The 23,157-nt window shown below is 46.7% G+C and overlaps 2 protein-coding genes and 1 non-coding gene across 3 annotated transcripts; 1 reads left to right on the forward strand and 2 right to left on the reverse strand.

The window, feature by feature from the left end:
- Positions 1-492: 492 nt before the first annotated feature.
- SST (somatostatin) lies at positions 493-1,957 on the reverse strand. The gene is made up of 2 exons (XM_065876586.1): positions 1,709-1,957; positions 493-860 (listed from the first exon to the last, which is right to left on the reverse strand). Exons 1-2 carry the CDS (start codon positions 1,844-1,846, stop codon positions 648-650), a joined length of 351 nt encoding a protein of 116 aa, XP_065732658.1. The 5' UTR covers positions 1,847-1,957; the 3' UTR covers positions 493-647.
- A 2,227-nt stretch (positions 1,958-4,184) lies between these two features.
- LOC136122999 (U6 spliceosomal RNA) lies at positions 4,185-4,291 on the forward strand. Its single transcript, XR_010655881.1, has one exon. It is a non-coding gene; the product is annotated as a U6 spliceosomal RNA (small nuclear RNA).
- Positions 4,292-18,248: 13,957 nt separating this feature from the next.
- On the reverse strand, positions 18,249-22,950 carry RTP2 (receptor transporter protein 2). The gene is made up of 3 exons (XM_065875831.1): positions 22,910-22,950; positions 21,594-21,761; positions 18,249-18,756 (listed from the first exon to the last, which is right to left on the reverse strand). The coding sequence occupies exons 1-3, from the start codon at positions 22,948-22,950 to the stop codon at positions 18,249-18,251; spliced, it is 717 nt and encodes a 238-aa protein (XP_065731903.1).
- Between the last annotated feature and the right edge of the window lie 207 nt (positions 22,951-23,157).

Genomic DNA, 23,157 nt, shown 5'->3' on the forward strand with positions numbered 1-23,157 from the left:
CTAGATAAATGTTCACAAACTATAAACACATCTTAAAAGCTCAGAACTTTATTTTAGCTATTTAAGCCAGCTTCTTTCCTCCAACTTCTAAGTGATTTTTCCCTTCTATTTTTTATATATCATTTATTTTACATATCAGCCTGGTGGTTAGTTGGACATTTCAGCCTGCCTACCCATTAATACTAATACTCATTTCAACATATAATTTTAAGTGTATTTAAAATGTAATTGATGTTTGTGGCAGCCCCTTCCAATAACTACTGCTGGATTAAAACTAGAATTCATAGAGTTAATTGAGATTATTTATGTTTATAATAACCCAAACTATCTAGGTTGCCATTTAAAACATAACTTTTATTACCACAGGGAATTTTAAACAGTATGTCTGTGAGATTTGGAGTGCATATCTCAAAGAACTTGACTGAAATCACAAATGAAGTTAATCATACAGTATTGAACACAAAGGTTTAACTCAATAAGAAACCAAAATCCTTTTTTTCATAATTTCACCATAATTTTATTTTGTATTTACAGTCTTCAATTCCTAATGCAAGGGTCTTACTGGGGATTGGAGGGATTAGGGAGGAGAGACGGGGTTTGGAGGAGAGGAATCAGAGGTCTTATACAGACAACAATAATTAGTAAAGTTAACAGGATGTGAAAGTCTTCCAGAAGAAATTCTTGCAGCCAGCTTTGCGTTCTCGGGGTGCCATGGCTGGGTTCGAGTTAGCGGATCTCTGCAGCTCCAGCCTCATTTCATCCTGTTCAGCAGCCTGGGACAAATCTTCAGGCTCCAGGGCATCGTTCTCTGTCTGGTTGGGTTCAGAGAGCAGCTCTGCCAAGAAGTACTTGGCCAATTCCTGCATGGGGTGGAAGGAAGAGCGAAAGAGAGAGAGAGAGAGAGGATAAGAATGAGGATGGTGGAGAAGAAGAAATGGAAAAGCCTGCTTGAAAAACAGATTTAACCACACCCAAACCCCAATTTTCACAGCTGTGCAATTTTTTTTCACACTTAAAATTGGTTAAGGATATAAAAACAAAGGCTGTTGTTATAATCACCAAGTACACAAAGAAGCTTTAAAAACTCAAATGTTTCTGCAAGTTTTCTGCTTCTGTAGGTTTAAAATACACACATAGAAAGAAATAGATCGTTAGTTTTTCAACATGAGCCAACAGTTTGTTTAACTCAATTTCCATATCATGAGCTACAAACTAGAATTGTTCTTACCATTTTTACTAAGTCAGCTGTGGAGAACGAGACCTTTCACAATCGTAAACATACTGTGTTCTGGCTGTAAAGTGCCAGTTAGCCCCCAACCCCGCTGCATGGGAGGGAGGTGGTGCTTAGGACAGTAGCAGCTTCAGAGGTCCGTGCTTTCAGCACCTGGGTCAGCACCTCCCGCGGTCAGCGCCGGGAATCAATGCCATCATCCCTTCGAGCTCAGTTACCAAGGTCTTGGAATTTTCTTGAATGCTAAAGAACTCACCTGAACAGTGACCTACTGCGCTGATCAGGGGAAACAAAGAGGTAATAAGGGATTCTGGACTTTGAAAGTTTTCCTGTGAGCTTTGGTAGCTAAGGGACCCAGAAAAGCACCGGCACTCTTTGAGAGCACCTCTTAAATTCACCCAAGGGATCAGAGGCAAGGCTAGGGAAGGTTGAGAGGTTCTGGAGAGGGGAAAGAAGACGTCGAGGGAGTCTCCTTACCTGCTTCCCAGCGGCAGCAGCCAGGGATTTCTGCAGAAACTGACGGAGTCGGGGATCTGAGGGCGCGCCGGTGACACCGCCCAGAGCCAGAACTATGGAGAGCGCGGCCAGCGCGCACTGGAGGCGGCAGGACAGCATCTCGGCGGCGCCGGAGAAGCCGAGCTAGAGTGCGGTTGGTCAAACTCTAGGAGCTGATCGCAGGCAGCAGCAACGGCTCTGAACCTCGCGACTCCTAAAGCGGCTTGTATGCTCTCCTCCGTCTCCCCCTTTTTAAACTCTCTCTCTGACGTCAGACTAGGAGGCGCCCCCAGATCTCACCAGCGCTTTTACGCACCATTACCCTCGTGAAATCAATCACAGAAGTGAGAGGAGGGTACACAATCAAAAGTGGCTTATTTAAAAAAATTAAATCCTGCACAGGCACAGGCACACACAATTCCACACGTCACACCATCTACACAATCTTTTTATAGTCACTCAGTGCTACGCACATACACATTCTATAATTTCACTCACACATGTGCACACTTAATTACACACACTCAAACACTCAGCCCCTGGAGAAGCAGATGCACTACCACACACTCAGCCACATACACATAAATGTGCCCAGACAATTCTATCCATCCTCATGCTCAAGCATTTTAGGAGAACCAAATGCAAAAGTATATGAGTGTGACAAGTGGAGATGGTTACAAGCATGCTTTGTGACAGTGAATGTCATAAGCATTCCTCTAAGAACAGATTTGAAAATGGAGTGTGGATTTTAGAAAGACTAAGTCACCTTTCTCCATTAACTCTGTAAAGAGTCTTGTAGATTAAGATGTAATGGGGCTCTAAAAGAACTTCACTTTTCCTTATAATGGAAGAGTACCTTAAACTCACCCTCCATCCCTCTTTCTCAGCAGCAGAGACACTTGTAGTCTGCTTGCCATTCGACTGTGACAAAAAATGCTAAAGGAAAAAAATGTCAGATTGACTTCATTTTGGTGCTAGAAACTTGGAGCTAGAAAGAAATCTCAGAAAACATCTACTAAACTTCAGGGTGTGAGTCACTGAGCCTAGAAATGGGCAGTGAAATTCTCTGGCTCACATAGTACACAGCTGGAGCAAGGACCAGACCTCCACATTCCAAACTAGGATTCTTTTCACTCAACTCTGAGTTTTCTAATGGATTCCTGGCTAGTTGTAGCCATTTTAGGTCAGGGACTCCCAGTGTGGACATACGGAAGTCCAGGAATCCCTTGAATGTAAGTGACCGTTATTGTAAGCCTCTGTGTGAAGAAAGCATCAACAGCGCTCCCCTACTCCCCACACAAATAAAAAGGAAGTTTGAGAAATGCTGTTGTGGAATTCTGGTTGTGGTCTAGTTAGATGTTTGCTGTCCTGATCAGAGTTCTGGTAGCTTTTCCTTTTCTTTTTTTTTTCCCCAGAATAATTCCTTATCAAGGAATGGCCAGCTAATGTCCTGGCACGGACCAGATGATCCCTGCAGGCTCTTCAAGGGCTGGCATTTTATAAGCTTCAAGTTCATAAGAGCTGAAAAACATTCCTGTATCTTCAGAAACCAAGTGAAGCAGAGAACTTGACTAATCCTGTCACCAGCCAGGCATCACATATGTATTCTCAATACTTAGACCAAGACCACAGTGTTGAGAGGCAGGAGGGGTTGGGAGGTGTCCTGAATGGCTTGAATAATTGTCACCTTTTCTTTTTGTGTCTGTAAGCTAGAGCAATAAGAGAAGGCACAGCAAGGAGTGCTAAAGCTTCCAGGGCTTGGTGAGTCCAGACAAGGCTTAGAACAAGTAAGGCATTAAAAAGTCACTCACATGTGTTGGAATAGTCTGGGAGAGCAAAGGATCTCAGACTGCAGAACACAATGCATGTTATTTTCTCTATATATCCTGGAACCCTCCTAGGCCTCTAGCTGCGGATTCAGAGTCTAGTTATGTCAACCCAACGGTCCCAAGGCACCCTCAAATGATCTCACATCTCTTCCACTCAAGGCTTGCCCTTGGCAGCCCCATTGAGTAGAGAAGAATTTTCCTAAAACAGGAGCCAGCCAAAGAACAAATAGTAGCCCCTCCATCTTGCTCTATGCTCTATTCTACTTCTCTCCCCAGATGCCTGCTCCTCTCCTTCCACATCTTTATCCTCCTTTTTCCTCTTTCTCCTTTCCCAAACCTTTCTCTGAATTTCTCTCTCCAAATCTTCCTTATTCAATCCCCTTTTTACTTTCTTTCCCCACTCCCTATCCTCATTCCTCTCTGTTGTACTTCCCTCTCCCCAGTCATTTTCTGACTTTGTTCTGGTTCTATCTGGCTTCCTTCTGCCTTCTCTGCACGTCTCCCTCCCTTCCCATTCTGCCTACCCAATATCTATCCCAGTCTCTGCCTCTGGTCTCTTCCTCTCTTAAGCCCCTCCTTCCATTACTTCCTCTTTCCTTCTCAGCTATTTCTCATAAAAAATACTCATGGTGCTCGCTTCAGCAGCACATATACTAAAATTGGAACGATACAGAGAAGATTAGCATGACCCCTGAGCAAGGATGACACAGAAATTCTTGAAGCATTCCATATTTTTCAGGAACAAAGAAAATGCAACATACAATGCAATATCAGAAGTTACAAGGAAAACATTCCAGTTTAGTCAGTCTATTTCAGTCTAATTTATATACAGTAAAATGCAAAGGTCTTAAGTGTACAGTTCAGTGAGCTTTGACACCCCTATAAACCTATGAAGCCAACGTGCGAATGAAGATATAGAATATTTCATCACCTTCAAAGTTTCTGAGTGCCCCGTTTCAGTCCATTGCTCCTCGAGAGGCAAGTACCCTTCTGATGTCTTTCATGATAAGTTAGTTGTGACTGTTTCTGAACTTTATGTAAGTGGAATGATTTGGTATTTAAAAAAAAATACTCATGATCTTTAGCTGTTTAAGTACCTACCTGGGAATAGTAAGTCTGGGTGGCTTCCCTCATACCTTTACTGAAGTGCTGGAGCTGTGGATGAGATGACTTCCGGGCTTTTGTTCTGTTTAGTTTTATAATCCTCAAATTGTTAGGAGTCTAGGAACCACTTAAGAAAGAAAGAAGAACAAAAGGGGACACAAATTCTTCCTTAAGCCCCCTCCCCATGGCCAAGTTTTGCATAAAGTTTGATTTAGCACAAAGACACTTGAAATTTCCCCAACCTGAGACCTTTGCAGCCGACCCCCAGGGTCTTGCTTCCAAGTCCCAAAGGCTGGAGGGGGTCAGGGGGGTGCTGTCTGTGGTTGTACTGGGGACCCTATTTCCCAGACCTTGGTCACTAAGAATGATAGACCCCATCCTTGTGCAGCCTTCTGTGGTTCACAAAGTATTTTCTCATCCAGTATGACAGGGCATGCTAGCCCCACCTCACAGAGGAGGCAATTGAGTCCCTGAGAGCACAGCTGCCTCTGCCTCGCACAAGGGCACCCGGGCAGGAAGTGGCAAGGTTGAGGGAGGCTGCTGGTCAGTTTAGCAACTTTCCTCCTCCCCTGACTCAGGGATGCCGGAGACACCTCCTGGCTGAGCAGTCTACAGCCAGGATGCAAGGGCCTCGAGGGGGCATCTAGGCCCCTTTCATGTGTTGCTCTCCAATCGGGATATGATTTCCCACTTCCCTGTGAAATGTACATTTGGGGGTGACTACCTGCCAATCTGAGGAGCAAAAACTCATTTTAGTTAAGAGCCAATAAACTCTATGAGTAATCAGGTGTTCAGTATTAAGCAGTGCAGGGAAGCAGAAAGTAACTGTATTTGGAGTCCAGAGACCTGGGTTCTAGTTCTGGTTCTGCCACAGTCCAGCTGGGGGCTTCCTCTCTGGGCCTTAGTTTCTTCATCTGCAAAATAGTAGGCTCGATAGGCAACCTTTGTGGTTCTTTCCAGCCCTGATCATCAACAAGCTTGACTCTGAGAAGACAAAGGGGCAAAGTAGAGCACACTGTGATGTTAAAATGCTGTTTCTCAGATTGAGAACTTTATATTGGAAAAGAAGCTGGCTTTTATGTAATATGAGGGAGGAAGCCGGATGCAGCGGGAATTTCGCAGGCCTATTAGAAGGAAAATTTGCTCTTGCATCTTGCTTCTGGTGCTGACCTGCCCTCCCCACCTGGACTCAGTCTCTCCGTCTGTAAACTTGATTCACTCAAATTCTTTCTGCAAATAAGTACTGAGAATCTGCACTGCTTGAGAGGTTCATAATACAGTAGTGAACTAGATAGACAAAGTCCTAGTGAGAAAGACAAGCAATAAACACATCAATTAATTAATTATGTTCAAGTTGCTAAGAATTAACACAAGGTATAAAGCATGATGACTCGGGGAAAACCCTCCTGAGGAGGAACCATTTGAGCAGAGACCTGAATGAGGTGAGGGAGCTAGACATGCAAATATCTGAATAAAGGTATTTCCTTGTCAGGTGGAAAGACAATCTCTTCAAAGGCCCTGAGGTAGAAGCATGCTTGGTACATTCAAGCATCAGAAACAAGGCAAGGGAACTCGAACAGAGCGGGTGAATCAGAGAGGGCTGGGAGATGAGACCAGCAAGGCAGACAGGGGCCAGATCACATAGAGCCTTGAAGACCATGGTAAGAAAACCACTGGAGGATTTTGAGCAAGGGATTGACCTGATTTGATTTTTTTTAAATCAATGCCTTCTGCTAAAGTGGAGAATTAACTATAAGAGAGCAGCAGAGTCAGGAAGATAACTTAGGAGTCTAAGAATCATTTAAGAGAAAAGAAGAGCCAGGATGGAAGGGACACATTCTCCCTTAAATACCCAAGCTGGCTGGCTTGGCATAAAGGCATTTCATACCTCCAACCCGAGACTACTGTAGCCAACCCCCAAGGCCTGTTTCCATGGAAGGGAAGGTGGTTTGTGCTTGTTTGGGGGACCTTATTCCCCAGACTAGTTCAGGCAAGAGCAGATGGTATTTGGGCAAGAGTGACAGCTATGAAGGAGCTGAGGACTGGTTAGGTGTAAAGTTTATTTTGAAGTACAGTTGACCAGATGTGCTAATGGTTTGCTTGGATCTCAAGTTAAGGAAATGAGAAGAACAATTGGTAACAAGTGGTCTAGACATTCCCTAAAATGCTTTCAAGTTCCACAAATTTCTGAGAGGGCAGGAAGTGGATTTCTGACAAAAACTTCTCTTGGACATTTTGTAAGTGAAAAACCATTTTACTTCCAAGTCAGAATAAAGTGAGAATTATAGGCGGTGGGGAAGAGCAACATGGTATAGTATAAAAAGCTCTGGCCTGGATGTCTGAGGCCCTAGACTTAAGTCCTCAGTTTTCTCTTGCTTAAAATGGGCCTGATAATCCTTGCTTTTGCTATAATATGATTTAAGAACCAGGTCAGACATTGTAAGTGTAAGTGAAAGTGAAAGTGCTTGGTTATCCATAAAACATGATGAAAAGATAAAGTCCTGTTTTTGTTGTTGCTGCCCAGAGGGAGGCCGTCAGCCAGCGCCTGGGTTGATATTCAATGAGCCAGCTTCTGGAAGCTAGAGTGTCCTCAATGATGCTCTGACCCAACTAGTCAGACTGCCCTTCCTCTGAGGACACTGTAGGGTATGATCTGAAGATCCAGGAAGATCTCTCACAGAAATGCAGCAGACTGAAATTCAACCCTTAGAATTAGTCTATGACTATCAGACTATTAGAAAATAGTCTCTTCTCTACATTTTCTTGGAGACGTAGCATATTAAAACTTGAAAGTTATTAACCCTTTAGTGTGAATATATATGCTGAATTGTCTTCTTGCTTATAGTCGCCTAAAGGACAGTTTTGACCTAAGTAAAGTTGGGAGATCACTTGGGGAAGAGGCAGATTTATTGGATGTGCTGCTGGGGCTGGGGGCAGGCTATAGGGAGCACGCAAACCCCTCCTGCCCAAGGGCAAGGGTGCTTAGGTGATGATACCCTAAGGACCTTTCCTCCTAGAGCAACCCTACCACCCTGCAGCATGAGAATGAGAACTTGCAATTCTCTAAGGGCTTCTGCTGAGGTGGATTTCAGCTGGAAGAGTGTCAGCTCATGCCCCTGGAGTTGCTGATGGTAGAGAAGCCAGACTTTCCCGCCAAATTGGCTTTCACCAACTTCCACAAAGCCTGGCCTAAAGTGATCGCTTTAGACAGTGGAGGGTGAAGGGGTCACTGAATGAAGCCCAGGGGTGAACTTCTTCCATGGGTGGGTGAGTGATGACAGCTCAGGCCTGGTCTCCTGCAGTAGTCTCCTCTCTGGTCTCTATCCCATCACTTCCAGCTCAGAAGCTCTCAATGACTCCCCAGTGCCAGCTAGTTCAAATGTAAACACATCAGCCTGGCGGTCATGTTTCCTCAGACCCTAACTGTCCTGTTCAGTCGTCTCGCTCTGTGTCACTCCTAACCTCTCCACTTTCCCATTCCCCACCACCACCTGTGCTTCCCTGTACACACTCTGCAGTTTCCCGCATCCACTTTTGTGTACATGCTACTCCCTCCACCTGGAATACCTTGGACCCACCTCTGACTGTTAACATCATACAGCTTACTTTAAGTCAAGAGCTTCTCACTTAGAATTACTATGGTCCCTTCCTGTGCCCAAGGGTGTGTCTTTTGTGCCTCTAGTAGAGACCATTCTAGGTCACTTCACATTTCTGTTCCTTGAGAGTCTGTATGTCTCATCTATGAGCCTAGAGTTTCACTGAGAGTAGAAATCTTGTTTCTGTCATATTTGTATCTTCCTCAGAGACCATAAGAATGTGAAGCATAGAGTAGTTGCTGAAAAATGTTGATTTAGTAGAAGAAAAATTCTTCTTCTTATATGTGAGGTGTCTGTGGATTCTGTAGGTAGAACAAACCTCAGGTAGCTGAGGACTGTATCGCTTGACCCCCAACCCTAGGTAGCGGATACCTTCAGGAACACATATCTGTTGATCCCTTAGTAATCTCTGAGCTTCAGCAAAGGAAAAAACCCTGAACACTGTTCTGTGTAATTGTTCCTATCTGCTAAAAACTAACTGAAGCTGTCATATGAATATGCTAATATAGTCATTGGAAAGATAAGGGACTTCACTGGAAGACCTAGGGAGGACACATCCACCAACCAATGAGGAACACGTATGTCCCTGGCACACAATAGAAGAGAGTACCACTGCTGACTTACCTCTGCGTAGTTTCATGTTTGATCATGTGTTAATATCAACCAAACAAGGGAATGGAGGCCTCAAGTTACATAGTTAGTGCAGAGCTGGGCTGATGTCAGATCCCTGTCTGCCACTCCAACATTTTCTCTCTTACCAGAGACAAGCAAGGAGACTTTGCCCCTAATTATCCTCTCAGATTCCTTTCTCTTTGTAGGTCCATTGGACTCTGCAGAAGCATCCCACTTGCTGATCTATGGCTTTTGCTCAGAGCTCCCCAGTGAAATGAAATCGAGCTGTGCTCTGCCCGACTGTGCCACCCAGCGAACGTCTCCCAGTTCTCTTTATCTATTTTCCTCCTAAAAACAAGGTGTTAAGTCTCAGGTCTTGCATGAGCCTTCCCAGTGCAGTTGGCAGGGGAAGAGCTGTCTTGACCAATGGGGATTGAGAAATGAGGCCAGAGACCTATGGCCCTGTTCCTGGAATAGTACACAACAGATGGCGAAGTTCCTCTTCGACGTGCTCCTGAGACCCGCTCCTCCCCCTTTGAAACGGCATGATAGGGGCTATATAAACACAGAAGTGCCCCATGGAGTGAAAGTATCCCTTCTACAGCTCCAATATTTCCCACACTCAGACTATAATCTTAACCTAGACTGGTGGATCTTAACTCTAGCTTCACACCAGGATTGCCTGGGAAACATTTTAAAAGCACAGATGCCTGGGACCAAACTGCAAAGATTCTGACTTATAGGTCTCTATATTTTAAGAACTGAATTATAGTCTGCTACTAGAATGGGCTCCACCTTTGTAGAAAATGGTGGAGTCACAAACTACCGCCCACCACTGTTCTTCTCTCATCTCACTCTGCTCAGTTCCTTCTCCCTTTTACCGTTCTCCTCTTTCCCACCTTTGACTTGGGGACCCCCAAGCACAATGGACTTGGCTTGGCCCCGTCAGGGCCAAAGCACCTGCTTCACTGGCTTTCCTGATACAACACCAATTGTTGAGGGCAGAGGCAGGACTGCGGCCAGAAGTGGACCCAACCACAGACCAGGACCTTCAAAAGCATCTAGTGCCTCCCCTGGGTTTACACATTGGAAAATTGAATTCAAGAGAAGGGAAGGGTCTCTCTCAAAACCACATAACTAGTATTAGAGTCAGATCCTCTGATTCTCTTAGTTTTATGTTATTTCTGTGAAGTTTCTTGAATCCCTTGCACCCAAGTGGTTGAAATCATGTTGTAAGATTGGCAGTTCCTGCCCTGTTATCTATGTATCTCCCCATCAGCCTGGAACAAAACCTTATTCCCTGACAAGAGTATTATCCTAGAGAGAAAGCTTTGGGGATTAATGTGTTGGGCCTTCATGCTTTGTGTTTCCATCCTTTTCTGGCTGTGCATTTCCTAATCCCATGAAACAACTGGACCTGCTCCTCAAGGCCATGGCTAAGCGTGGCTGCTTCAGCTTACCCTGAGGAAGCTGTTGTTAAACTGAGCTCGACTGCCCTCTGCTGGCTCAAATGGTAGAAGACAACTTCATCTAAAATTTTAGGGCGGGATTGTATTCATTCCTTCGTTTATTTCCTTCAACTTCTTTAAATCACCCACTATGCGGAGAGAACTGTGCTTGGTGCTAGGGTTGTAAAGAAGTACTCAGACAAAAACCTCTTCCTTCACACATTTGATTATGGAGCACTTTGTGCCAGACACTGTGTTGGGGATTCAGAGATGACCAAAACTCAATCCTTGGTTTTGAAAAAAGTCGCAATCTAGGAAATTATACAGATTACTATCTGAGCCATAGAATCAAACAATTAGCACTAGAAGGAACTTCAGACACTTTATAACCTGTGTTATAAAGGCTTCCTAGGCTTCCCAAATTAGGTCCTGGGCTCCCTGCACACAGGCCACGGGGACTGCAGAGGCAGGGGGACCCAGTGTGTGACAGGAATTCTATTTCATTGAACAGGTTTCTGCAACAAAGTTTCATAGAAACAAAGAGCTTGAAGGGGAAGCAAAGTTGGAAAAACGCATTTCTAATACAAACCATTCTCATATTTAACCTGAATACCCTCTAACCTCATGAACCTGTACTCATAATCAACGTCACATTTATAGCTGGTCTCAGAGTCACTGACCTAATCACCTTTTTGAACCCACATGGCAGTGAAATCTCACTCCCTTTGCAAGGTGCTTCCAAGAAGGTCTCACATGTGAGGGGTCCCTTGCCCCCAGGTCATCGCCAGTGTTGAGAACCTGTGAATGTAACCTTATTTTGCAGATATAATCAGTTCAGGATGTCAAGATGAGATCATCCTGGATTATCTGCATGGGTCCCAAATCCAAAGACAAGTATACTTATTATTAAAAAATAATTATTTAAAGATCACCTAATATGCATCTAAATCTATATCAGTTATTTACTTATAACTATCTTGTTCTAGTGAATATTCAAATTAGTTTACAGGAGTAGATTTTTTAAATGCAAATTAGCAACTAGTAATTTGAGGTCCAAGATGGTGAACTCAGCCTGTGCACCCACCTATTTTGCAAACCTTCCAAACTCTGCAGGTTCCTCACTGGCATAATCAAATGCAAAGTAGGGAGAGAATAGGGTTTTACTTCAGGCTGATGGGGAGATACGTGAAAACAGTCTAAAGAATCAGAGTAAATGCCTCTCTCTCCCCTATGGACAAAGTTACTACAAGAAACAATAAAACAAACAAACAAGCAAAACCTTAGAAACTCTCCAGCTTATATCCTCTACAAGACTTGTGAAGTTATTGCATGATTTTTTTTTATATATTACATTAGGCAATGTAAAAGGAAAGAAACATTAGGCTGATAATGGATTTTTTTTCTACCTCAATAAATTCCAGAAGACATTGAAATAATGCCTACCAAGTTTTGAGAGAAAAAAGAGATTGTTATGATAAAAAGTAATGTTGGCCAATCTATTTAGGGGGGATAAGAGCAAAAAAAGGCCATTCTCAGATAGGCAGACCAGTCACATACTCTCTCTCTCTCTGAAAATATTACTCACAAAAGTAAGAAAGGAAGAGAATAAATCAAAATAAAGAACTCAAAAGTGGAGTCGGCTTGTATAAAGATGGTGAGGAGAAGTAAACCTATATGATTTAAGAGTTGATTATTCAATTAATATTATGAAACATAACTCATTTGTCTAATATAATTCTTGAAAGAGAGTGTATGAGCTATCAAGTATTTTATTAATTTATTTATAAAATACTAGATTATTCTAACAAAACTAGAAATCCAAGTTGACAGGAAAGAGAGTATGTGAAATTCTTCCCCATCTACCAAAAGAATTAATAACTCGTGAAACTTTCTTGAAATAGATATAAGAATGTGAACGAAAATGTATTTTCTAAAGATGCAGAGATAACCAGTATTAGAATAGACATTTGTTGTATAACTTTCTATGGGAAAACAATTTTTAAAAGTCTAACAATACTGTGAAATAAGTTTTTAAAGAACTAAGGAGCATTAAAACAGAAATAATTTTTATATGTGATGCTTTCCTCCCTAATTTCTAAATAAACTGCAAATATATTTTATTTCATTTTTATCCTAAGATTTAGAAACACCCATTTTAAATTTAAACACACGTGTCACTGAACAAAGTTGGATTTTTTGACTCATTGCAAAGAGGGAGGATGCCCTTGGGAACCATGAAGCATCTCAGTAAGAGGGTTTAGAGCAGGCACACTCTAGCACTGGGGCATGTGTCAGGTGAGGGAAGGCTGTAAGTGACTTTGCTCTGGATTGGATGCTGTCAGAAAGTGGAGAATATTTTATGGTTGGAAATCTTAATGATTCTTATCTAGAAGGTGAGAAGACAGAGAGGAAGCAAGCTGAAGTTGTGACTGGTAAGGTAGCAGCCCCTCATAGTGGCCGGAATAGGGGGTTGTAAGTCGTTTTTGTGGTTTGGACCTTGTTTGTGTTCTTATCTATATTCAGATGTGACTACGGAGTGGTCTTATGCTTGCCTTGATCTAGTGTCATCCCAGAGTGGTCTGGTCTGAGGCTGCTGCTCAGTGGAGTTATGTTCAACAGGAGAGCACCATGGCATAGCTGGGAGTGCGAGGCCGGCTCGCAGGCTGCTTTTCTCTTTCTCATCTTTCATATAAACACTTTGATATATGAACACACATACAGGGGCTTCCCTGGTGGCGCAGTGGTTGAGAGTCCGCCTGCCGATGCAGGGGATGCGGGTTCGTGCCCCGGTCTGGGAAGATCCCACATGCTGCGGAGCGGCTGGGCCCGTGAGCCATGGCCGCTGAGCCTGCGCGTCCGGAGCCTGTGCTCCGCAACGGGAGAGACCACAACGGTGAGAGGCCCGCGTACCGCAAAAAATCAAAACAAAACAAAAGAACACACACACACATAAGCGTACATAATCAAAAGTTTTATATATTTTATTTTATTAGGGACATTTACTCTTGTCTAAAGAACTACAATATGTGTATAATGAATGTGGATAAATACATATTTAAATCATAAGAAAGTAATTCACTTTTATTATAGAAACAAACAAAAAGGAATAAAAAAGCAAAACGGAAAACCGGCGGTACTCTGTTCTCAACTGAATTCAGCATACGTGAACAATTAGGACCAGAAATAAATTGTCTACTCTCACTGGTTATTCAATTAGTTAATTGACTTGATTTTCAGCATTAAATAAACAAATCTTTCTGTGTTGTTTGACCACAGTTATTAGTTTGGGGACTTGCAGCCCAAATTCTCCTTACCCACAGCACACCTGAAGAGCTCATTCATTGCTAAACCTAAAGACGAGAACTGAGACTGTTCTAGCTCCTTGAGTGTGAAAGAAAGATGGATGGAGAGTGATCAGAAAGAGGGGGAGACTGAATGCTTCCTTTAATACATACATAGTGCCTAGTATAAAATATGTAGGCATTCAAATGTTTGTAGAAGACACAAGGGTAGGATTGCTGCTCAGCACTACCTTGTTTTGTTTTGTTTTTTTGCTTTTAAAGACAAGTTCTAAAAATGATAATAAAATGTCTCTCATGCTCCCTCCTCACTCCTTACTTTACCTAACTCCAGCCCACCTTGTTTTTCTGCCCTCTTTCGCCAGTGCTGCCAGATTCCTCTTGGGCTCCATCCTGCTCTCTTCTGGTACTTGGTTGTTTACTCTTCCTGAGCATGAAATAAGCTGTGTCTCTGGGTCTTCCTTTTTCTTCTCTCAGCCTGGGATGCCCTTGGCTCCCTATCAACCCCATCCTTGACCCCCTGACCGTTTCTACAAAACATACCCCTGCACGACTGGTCTAAGAAACCATCTCTGACCCTTCATCCCCAGGTATGACAAAGTTGTTCCCTTTCCTAGCATTGACTAGCATACACCGTGAGCCCTCCAAGTCAGGGACTATGTCTAATTATCTCTGTAATCCTAGAACTTAGGACAGACCAGGAATAAAATAGATCAGAGTAGATAGATGTTGACTTTTGGATGAAAATGGAAGGATAACAGCTGTATAACCATAGGATATCCTCCATGCAGTTTTTCCTGAATTGGTAATGGGTTTATATTGACTCACTCCACTGTATTGTTGGACTGGTGCCCAGATATCCTGAGTCTCAGCACAAATTCCTTTCCATGCATCACTGTCCACTTCATCAGGTACTCTGCAAGCAACCGCCAACCAGCAATCGGCACAAGCCATATACGCTTACTCAGCGGTATAAAATCAGCGCAAAGACACGCACGAGGGTTATAGGGCACTGCCTTCTTGTAATACCTATAACTCAGATGCAGTTACAGGATATACACAGGAACAAAAGAATAAGAATAGTAAGACAGGGCCTCTCTCGACAGCTCACATAGGCCTCATGAGAGACGAGGAACAAATATTCACTCCACATCACAGAGACAAATGTCCATGCCCACAGGGTTAATCTCACACCAAGTATCGGCAAAAGTTCTCTCCTCAACATCTTGTCAGCCATCCTGGCAGACAGTTTTTGCACATCTTTCAGACGTTTCTGTTTCCAGGTTTCTAGAAGTCCAGTTTCCCCCCCTGTCTTCAGATGCTGGCCTGAAGTCCAGCTGTCATCCAGATGTTAGTGGGGACCTCTGCCCTCTGGCAAAGTGTTTCTTGAGTCCTTCTCAATAAATGATATGTATTGTTAGTATCTGGAAATGAGGTGTGCCCGGCTAATGAGACTAAGTTTTATCCACTAGCAGGAAAGAGCACAAGCAGGGGAGAAAGCCGATCATATCCGATGACTAGAAAATCACCCCAGGATAGTGGTAGGCATGACAATATTGAAGGAGGCTGCAGAGGCAAGGGACACAAATGATGAGTTTGGGCAGCAGTAAGTGGGAAGGAAAGAAAGAAGATCAACCTCAGAGGTATTTGGGAAGAGCATTCAACGGGGCATGGTGACCGATTCCTGCGGGATAGGGTAGGGTGGTGAGAGAGGTCAGGAGACACCTCCCAGATTTCTGAAGTAAGAGCAGCAAACAGGATGGCAAAATGATGAGCTCAGCTTTGGTCATGCTGAGGGATCTCCCAGTGGACAGGTCCATCGGTCTGTGGGTCTGGAGCTCAGTAGAAATACTTAGAGGAGCTATAAGGACTGGGAGTTCATAGGCAGTAGAAACCTAAGTCATGGCGGGTGTATGTAACAGAGAGCAAACCAGCAAGGGGAGAGAATCTCAGGGAACATCAGCACGTCAGGGATGCTGAGAGAATGAATATCATCACAGCAGAGAGGAAACAGAAGTGGGAGACCGAAGAGGGCGTGCTCCCTCCTTGACCCGGAACCTTCAAGGAGGGAGTGTAAAAGGCAGCAGCGAGACCAGGTGAGATAGAGATGATTTGGCAATGGCGGGGTGGGGTGACAGTTTTAGGGACATGGAAATGAGACTTCCACGAGCTAAGGAGTAAATAAGAAGTAGAGATAAATATAATCTACTCTTTGAGAAACTGGGCTTTGAAGGAATTTAAAAATACCTGGCAATAGCCAAAAGGGAAGTGAAGGCAGTGAGGGGGTCATTGGAGTTAAATATGATGAAGACACAGGTATATTTATATACTGAAAAGAAGTGGCTGCTGAAGGAGACGTTCACCTTCCGGAATTTTTCTCAGATCTCATCTCATTTCACCTACTCTATCCCCACCCCCACCCCCACACTATTTTCAGTGGCTCTTCATCCCTCAACCCCCAGGCCCACCGAAGAGGCCTCACCTTTGCTGACCCACCTGAGGCCTGACCCTCCCCCTGACACAATCTGAGCAGTCTACCCCTAACCTTATACCCCACCATTTCAGTAAGAGGTGCCGCTGGTACTGCTTCATCAAGCTGGGAGCGGTTGGAGACCTCTGGAAACCTCCTGATACCTGGCCTGCTGACATTCCTCTTCCCAGGAGCCACCATATGTCTGCAGTTGAACAACACCCTGTGAGGCACACGCTCTACACAGGCCCAGCTGAGTCTCCTCTGTAGCTGGCGGAGGTGAACACAACCCCACACGCCCACTGGTTCACAAACACACCAGCCTGATGCTCTCCCTGCGCCTCTACTGCAGCCAGTCGAAGAAAGGTAGATTCTTCCAGATTGCCTAGCTCTCAGTCCCTAGAGGAATCCGGACAAGTCACCAGAAGCTCCCTGCCAAAGCCGGAGAAGAGTAAAGCCAGCCTGCACATAAGCGGACAGGTGGGACACAGTGTCCAAAGCAGTCCGTCTCTGGAAACACATCCAGGCAAACACACCACCAGACAAACGCACCACCTTGAACTTCATCTTCAGTTTTCAGGTCTCACTTGGGGCAGAAACTCTAAAGATGAGCTATAGAAAGGTGTGAATGTCAGAGAACAATTAGGGGTGTGAATGGGACACTTTCTTTTCCTACTCCAGATAATAGTAAGCACAGGGTCATCTGATGTCAGTCCATGAATCAAATTGCCTAAGTCACAGCTATGCCTGAGGGAACAGGCACAGCAAATACGTTCCCCCTCATGGGGCAGTCTCATGGACTGGGCAAGGGGGAGGGGCTGGGAGACAGGCACTGTCTCCACTGCTCATGCCTCCGCTTGATCATCGCACCCCCTGAATGGAGACACACAGCCCCACTGTCACCTGGAGGATCCCAGATCTGCCTCATCTGCCCTTTCCCTCAGCATCCCCAGGATCTAGGACAGCTATAGAATCTTCTACAAGGTATTTTCATATAGGAGGGCAATATCACACCTGATACTGCGTCATGTGTAAGCAGTGGTACCACAGCTCACACATTTCTGCAGGGCACAGGAATATATTCTCCAGGCCCCAAGCCAAGACACACACACACACACGCACACACAGAGCCATCCTCTCGTGGTGAATTTCTACAACTCTCCCTTCCCAGGAAATAAATTTAGGCTACACTGGGACTCATAGATTCTAATCAACTTACAGAGCACAGAGGCTACATATTTATTTGTGTATCTATACCCCACCCCACCTGTCCCTGCCCCCAGAAGGCTTCAGGCTGTGCCTTTAAACCTGTACCCACCTCTTACTTTATGAGACAAAATACATTGAAGTGGGAATTTCAAGTTCTAGACCAGTGCTGTTCAATAGAAATTTCTGTGAATATGTTCTATACCTGCACAGTACAATATGGTTACCAGTAGCCACTACTAGATATATGGCTTGATACATGATACCTGATATATGGCTGGTACCCCTGAGGAACAGAATTTTTCATTTTATTTTAATTAATTTAAATTTAGCCACACATGGCTAATGGCTAACATATTGGACAGTGCAGCTCTAACTAATTCCAGACAAACAGATTCTAACACCAGAGTAAAAAAATGAAGGTTTTCAGAATGGTGGGAGCTGGCTCTCAAGGAGAGGGACGGGTCAAGACGCACTGAATATTGATTGAAGCTGCTTTGGGTGGGCCACTGCCCGCCCCAAGGGGAATCATGGTAGGATGCTCAGAAGCAGCTGAAGATGAGCTTGAGAATCAGGCAGGGACAAGACGGGTCCTAATGGAGTCCTAATGGGGTCCTAATGGGGTATGGGATACGGAAATGAAGCAAAAGGAGGTGTAGAGATGGAGGTGGAGGAGGTGCAGGGAAGAGATACCTCCCTGTGAGATAACTACTAACACCAGGCCTGGAGAGTTCTAAATCCACCTTAGTCCCCCCGTGCCCCCATTACTGTAAATCTTAATGGAAGGATCATTAAATATCTCCTAGAGCAACCCACATTCTGCAGAGTAATAAACTGAGGTCCAAAGAGGTGACTGGGCTGTCCAGCGTTATATATTTAATCTGTAGCAGAATCAGGACCACAACCGCACCCCCACTCTCACCCCCACGCACCCTCCTCCCACCCTCAACCAGCTCCACTACAAAAAGGTCGAGCTTCGGAAGGAGAACTGCAGGTAGACAATGAGCAGGCACAGTGAGGCCCAGAAGAGGCCCCAGCGAAGGGAGAAGAAGTTGTAGCCCGATGCCTCCTGGGCCCGTGGCTTGGAGGCACCGGAGAAGGCCGTGTCCTCCTCCAGCAGCTTCTCGCTGGGCTTCCAGTGCACGATGCCCTCCTGACAGGCCTCGCAGAACTCGCTGCGGTGAGGCCCGCCATCCCGGCGGCCGGCCACGTGGATGCGGTACTGGCCGCCGCTCTCCCCGTAGCACTGCTCGTGCAGGCTGGTGATGAGGTTGTCCACCAGGCTCTCGATGTTCACCTCCAGCATGCTCGACTCGTCCAGCCGCGCCGTGCCACACTCGTAGCACAGCTGCTTGAAGACGCGCCTGCGCACCGAGCCTGCCCGCTGGGCGCGGTCCAGGTACATGTGAAAGAGGATGACCACGTGGGGCGACTGCCAGGTGTGCCAGCACCAGGAGCAGTGGAACCTGCGGGGGAGGGAGGCAGGGATGGAGAAGGTGGGCCTCCCTCCCAGCCACAGCCGGCCTGGAGGAGCCTGGAAAGGAGGAGCCCTGTGTGCCTATACCTGGAAGTTGAGGTGGAGTGTTTACCGCCCCGGGGGTACATTAGTGCCTGAGCAAGTGTCTCAGCCTCCCCCTGGTGAGCTGCCCTCGGCCTGGAGCAGCATCCTCAGGAGCCAGATGTTGGAGCCATCTGGCTTCCAGCAGAGCTCTCCGCCGGCCTCCTGCGGGCCCTCCCCTGGCCTTGGTCCCCCCAAGCCTAATGCACTCAGGACATGGGTCTGGATGCTGCACGGGGTCACTCCCCCCAATCTGGGCCTTATTTCTCATCTGTGAAATGCGGATAATTGTGTCCAACAAGCACCCTTCTGCTCAGACCTCGCATGACTCTGATAAGGGGGATGACCACACATCTCACTCATGCATCCTGTCTGTTCTGGGGCAAAGAGATGCCTCTAGCTGTCCCAAGCACGGATCACCAAGAATCCACCAGATGGCCAGGTGGATGGGTGGCGCACCAGCAGGGGGAGGGCTACAGAGTTTGGTCCCTGCACCTTCACAAAGAACACTCTCCCGTCCCTTGACAAATCATCCCTAGATCCCACTGCAGGCCCACAGAAGAGACTGGAAAGGTGTATCCTGGCGTGCATCCCCCTCCACACACATACACACATGTACATTTACGTACACACAGGCCACTTTGTCTAACCTGGGCCGCTTCGAGTTCCAGCCTCAGGAAACATGGAGGGAAGTGGCCTGGGACGCATATGGCCTAGGCTTCATCTCAGCCCCCACCCAGTGCTGGCACCCCTTCAGTGGCAGAGAACTCATTATGTCCAGTGGCTGTTCCTTCCATCCCTGAGATAAAGCTCTTCCAGGCCCCTGTTACCAAGGCTTTACAGGCAGTCCAGGGTCCACTGGGTTGAGTCTGCCCTCACTGCTAACCCTCTATGGGATCCCTATTGACGGCCCTGAAGGACCTCTGATGATGAACTCAGTTCAGTCCAACAGACACCACCCAGCACCTACTGTATGCCAAGCACCACGCAGCGCAGCGGGGTGGAGATGAAGCCAAGCCTGGCCCTGAGCCCTGGGGTCCACAGACAACATAAGCACAGCACAGTATCCAGTGCAGCCCAAGGCAGGATTGGCAGGCCAGAGCATCCTGATTGGTCCTGAGCCAGAAGGGGAGTGTCCCCCTCCATCCCGCCTCCCTGTGCTAGGCCAGAGCTGCAGGGCACCAGGGTTACAATGCTTACAGGTAGGGTGAGCCTCTGCACAGAATATGCACAAGGGTGATGCCTCTCCAGCCCTGTCTGAGGCCAGCTGGAAGCCACAGATCACCAGCCAGGAATAGGACCAGCTGATCCCTGAGGCAAGAGGAGCCACGAGCCTACGAAGCTCAGCCCCAAACCCCTGGACCCCTGCACCTGAGTTTCCAACCCTTTGCACCCCTCCCACCAGCCAGCCCGGAGCTTCACATCTTCAGTCCCCTCCTTCTGCACCTCTTTAAATCAAGCCAATCCAGAGATGTTTCCCCTCCCTCAAGCCACACCTCAGATCTTAAATCTCAAAGCATCAGACCTAGTAGGAAGGGACCTTAGGATATCTAGTCAAACTTTTATTTCATTGAGAGAAAGAGCCCTCTGCACACACAGCTAGTCAGAGACAGAGCCGAGACCCAGCCTGTAACAGGTGCCCAAAAGATGTCTCTTGAATGGATTTGAATTGAAATGAACCAACCAACCTCTGCCTCTCTGACTTTTGTCCCAAAGGCAAGTTCACTCTAATATTTGCAGCTCTTGGGGCAGGAGTACAGGTGTAAGCTCCTCACCCACAGCCTGCCTCCTTCTGTTCCCACCGCCAGCACAAGGAGCTTAGCATGAAAGCATGTGTGAACAGCCCAGTCTGTGTGTCCACACCCCCAGGACACAGCCCCCTGTCACCCTCCCCAGGGGCCTAGGGCTACTGTCTGTCCTTGATTCAATGGACCCAGGGAAGAGGCCCATACAGATCCTGGAGATGAGCTTGAGGCAGCTTGGGCAGTGAATTCTGAGTCCCCACCCCCAAGCCAGGCTCTAGAAGAGGGAGAGGCTTCAGATGGACGTCTTGACCTCAAGGACTCCTTGCTTTATGATAGACATGCAGCTCCTATAATGTATGTGATGCTGGGCCATAAGGACCTACCAAACTCCTGCCCAAAGCTTTTTGTCACAGACCTATATGTAAAAGAACTGGAAGGGACTTGATTGATCACCTAAGGCCAACTCTCTAGTTTTGCAAATGTGAAAACTGAGACCGCGCAGGGAAAAGGACTTGCCCAGGTTCACACTTAGTTAGCTGCAGAGCCAGTTTCTAGAACATGGCAGGTGGACAAGTGTTTTTTGTATTCAAATCTAATTGCACTGAGTTGACTGAACGGACCTAGGACCAGAGTTAAGGCTTTCCCCAGTGGACCTCACGGCCTCCTCCACTCAGTTCCTACCAATCTTTAACAAATTATGAAAATATGAAAACATTTAAAATGTCAGAGATTGCAGAAGCATTGAAGAATTACAGTTCTTTATTTACCATGGAAAACCCAGACCCAAAGACAGAATACAATTTGTCAGGGGCATCCAGGAGTCAGTGGTACAGCTGGGACTAGAACTAAGGCCGGTTCGATGCACCTGGCAGTTCCTTCTCTGCCCCCTAGCCTGAGTTGACCCCCGGATGGGGCTCCACGTATCTCTGCCTCCCCTTGGAAGGTGCCCCCAGGGCTGTGCCGCAGGGCTCTCCGCAGCCCGCCACAACCTTCCTCTTACCTGCCGGAGGCATGCTGCTCCAGGTACTGCTTCCAGCCGGGGGCCAGCTCATTGGGCTTGAGGTTGGGGTCTATGATGAGCTCCCAGCTGTCGGCCGGCTTGGCCGCCTCCATCTTCTCATAGAAGACTTTCTTCCACTTGCACGTGGTCAGGCTAGTACACACGGTCCTGCTGGAAGTTTGAGCTCAAACTGAGTGAGAACACAGAAGATGGCCAGGTAGGTGCAGAGCAGTGCAGTCCGTGAGGTCTGAAAATCCTCCTTGACAGGACCAGAAGGAAACAGGACTGAGCAACTTCCTTTGTCACCCTGGAACCTGTTACCATGGCAGCTGGAGCTGGGGCTGGGGAGGAAGGAAGTCCCAAAGGAGCGTTCCAGGGCCCCGAGCTAGGCTGGGGGAGCAGGGCTGGGCAGTGACATAAGTGCAGCAAGCAGTACACGCTGACCCAGGCCTCCAGGAGTCTCCAGGAGGCAAGGACAATTCGCTTCACCCCTACTGTTCTTCCAGGCATTCTCCACTTCATGTGCTGTGGTGACTGTGACACCCTAGGGGACCAAGGAGAAACAAGGATGGGGAAATGCCCCCTGATGTGCTGGGACCATCATTTACTGTGTGCCAAGTACTAGCTGCTTGACCTGTGCGCTGGCCAAGGCGGGGATCATTCTCTCCTTCATCCAGATCAGGAAGCTGAGGTTTACACATCTCTAAGTGGTTCATCCATGATTCAGATTCAGGCCTTCCAAACCCAAACTCGTATGTTCATTTACTGCAGTGCTGTTGCGCTCCCGACACGTGAGGATTGAGAAAGAAGTAGCATGCGGTTCCCTTGCTTGGGGAGCTCGCAGACCAGTTGGCGAGATAGAATGTAACTTCATGTGCTGCGAGAAGCACAGTAATACAATGTAGATTCATAAAGTCCTAGAACTGTTAGAGCTCCTGTTCGGTTCCTGGTCCCAGGCAGCTGCTGGGGGAGCAAGCTGGTGCTGTGCGGACGGCTGCTGCCTCCTCCATTGCTCCTGAAAGAGGCATGTGATAGGGTGCCCACAGCTCCCTGATGCCCAGTTTAAATCCTTTAGGGACTAGAAGGGAACTTGGCTCCAAATCTGCATAATCCAGCTGGAGGCACAGTCCGCGGTGAGAGGCAGCCTCAGCAGGGAGAAGACCAGGTGACTTGACAGCTGCTCCCAGCTCTGCCCCGAGGTCTGTGCCATCCTCGGGATCCAATCATTTCCCACAGTGGAGCTCAGTCTTCTCACGCACACGGGGGAGGCCATGCTAGCTAACATCTAAGGGCTCTCCCGGCTGTGATCATCTTACGGTTCTTCAACCTGGAAATCGGACCACAGAGTGAAGAGCATGCAGCCTTAAAACGGGCGGTACTTGCCTCCGAGGGCTGTTCGCCTAGGGAGGGGCCAGGAGGAGCACCACTGGAACCTTTGTTGGAAGGGGGAAGTGTCCTCCACTAGCTGTGTGCAGAAGACCTCAGAAAGGACACAAGTCTGTCTTAGAGCCCTTGACTGAGAGCACTAGAAAGGCCATTTGTTTATTTATCTTTTTAGCACTCA

Source organism: Phocoena phocoena, chromosome 4 (genome assembly GCF_963924675.1).
Source record: "Phocoena phocoena chromosome 4, mPhoPho1.1, whole genome shotgun sequence".
NCBI classification, from domain to species: domain Eukaryota; kingdom Metazoa; phylum Chordata; class Mammalia; order Artiodactyla; family Phocoenidae; genus Phocoena; species Phocoena phocoena.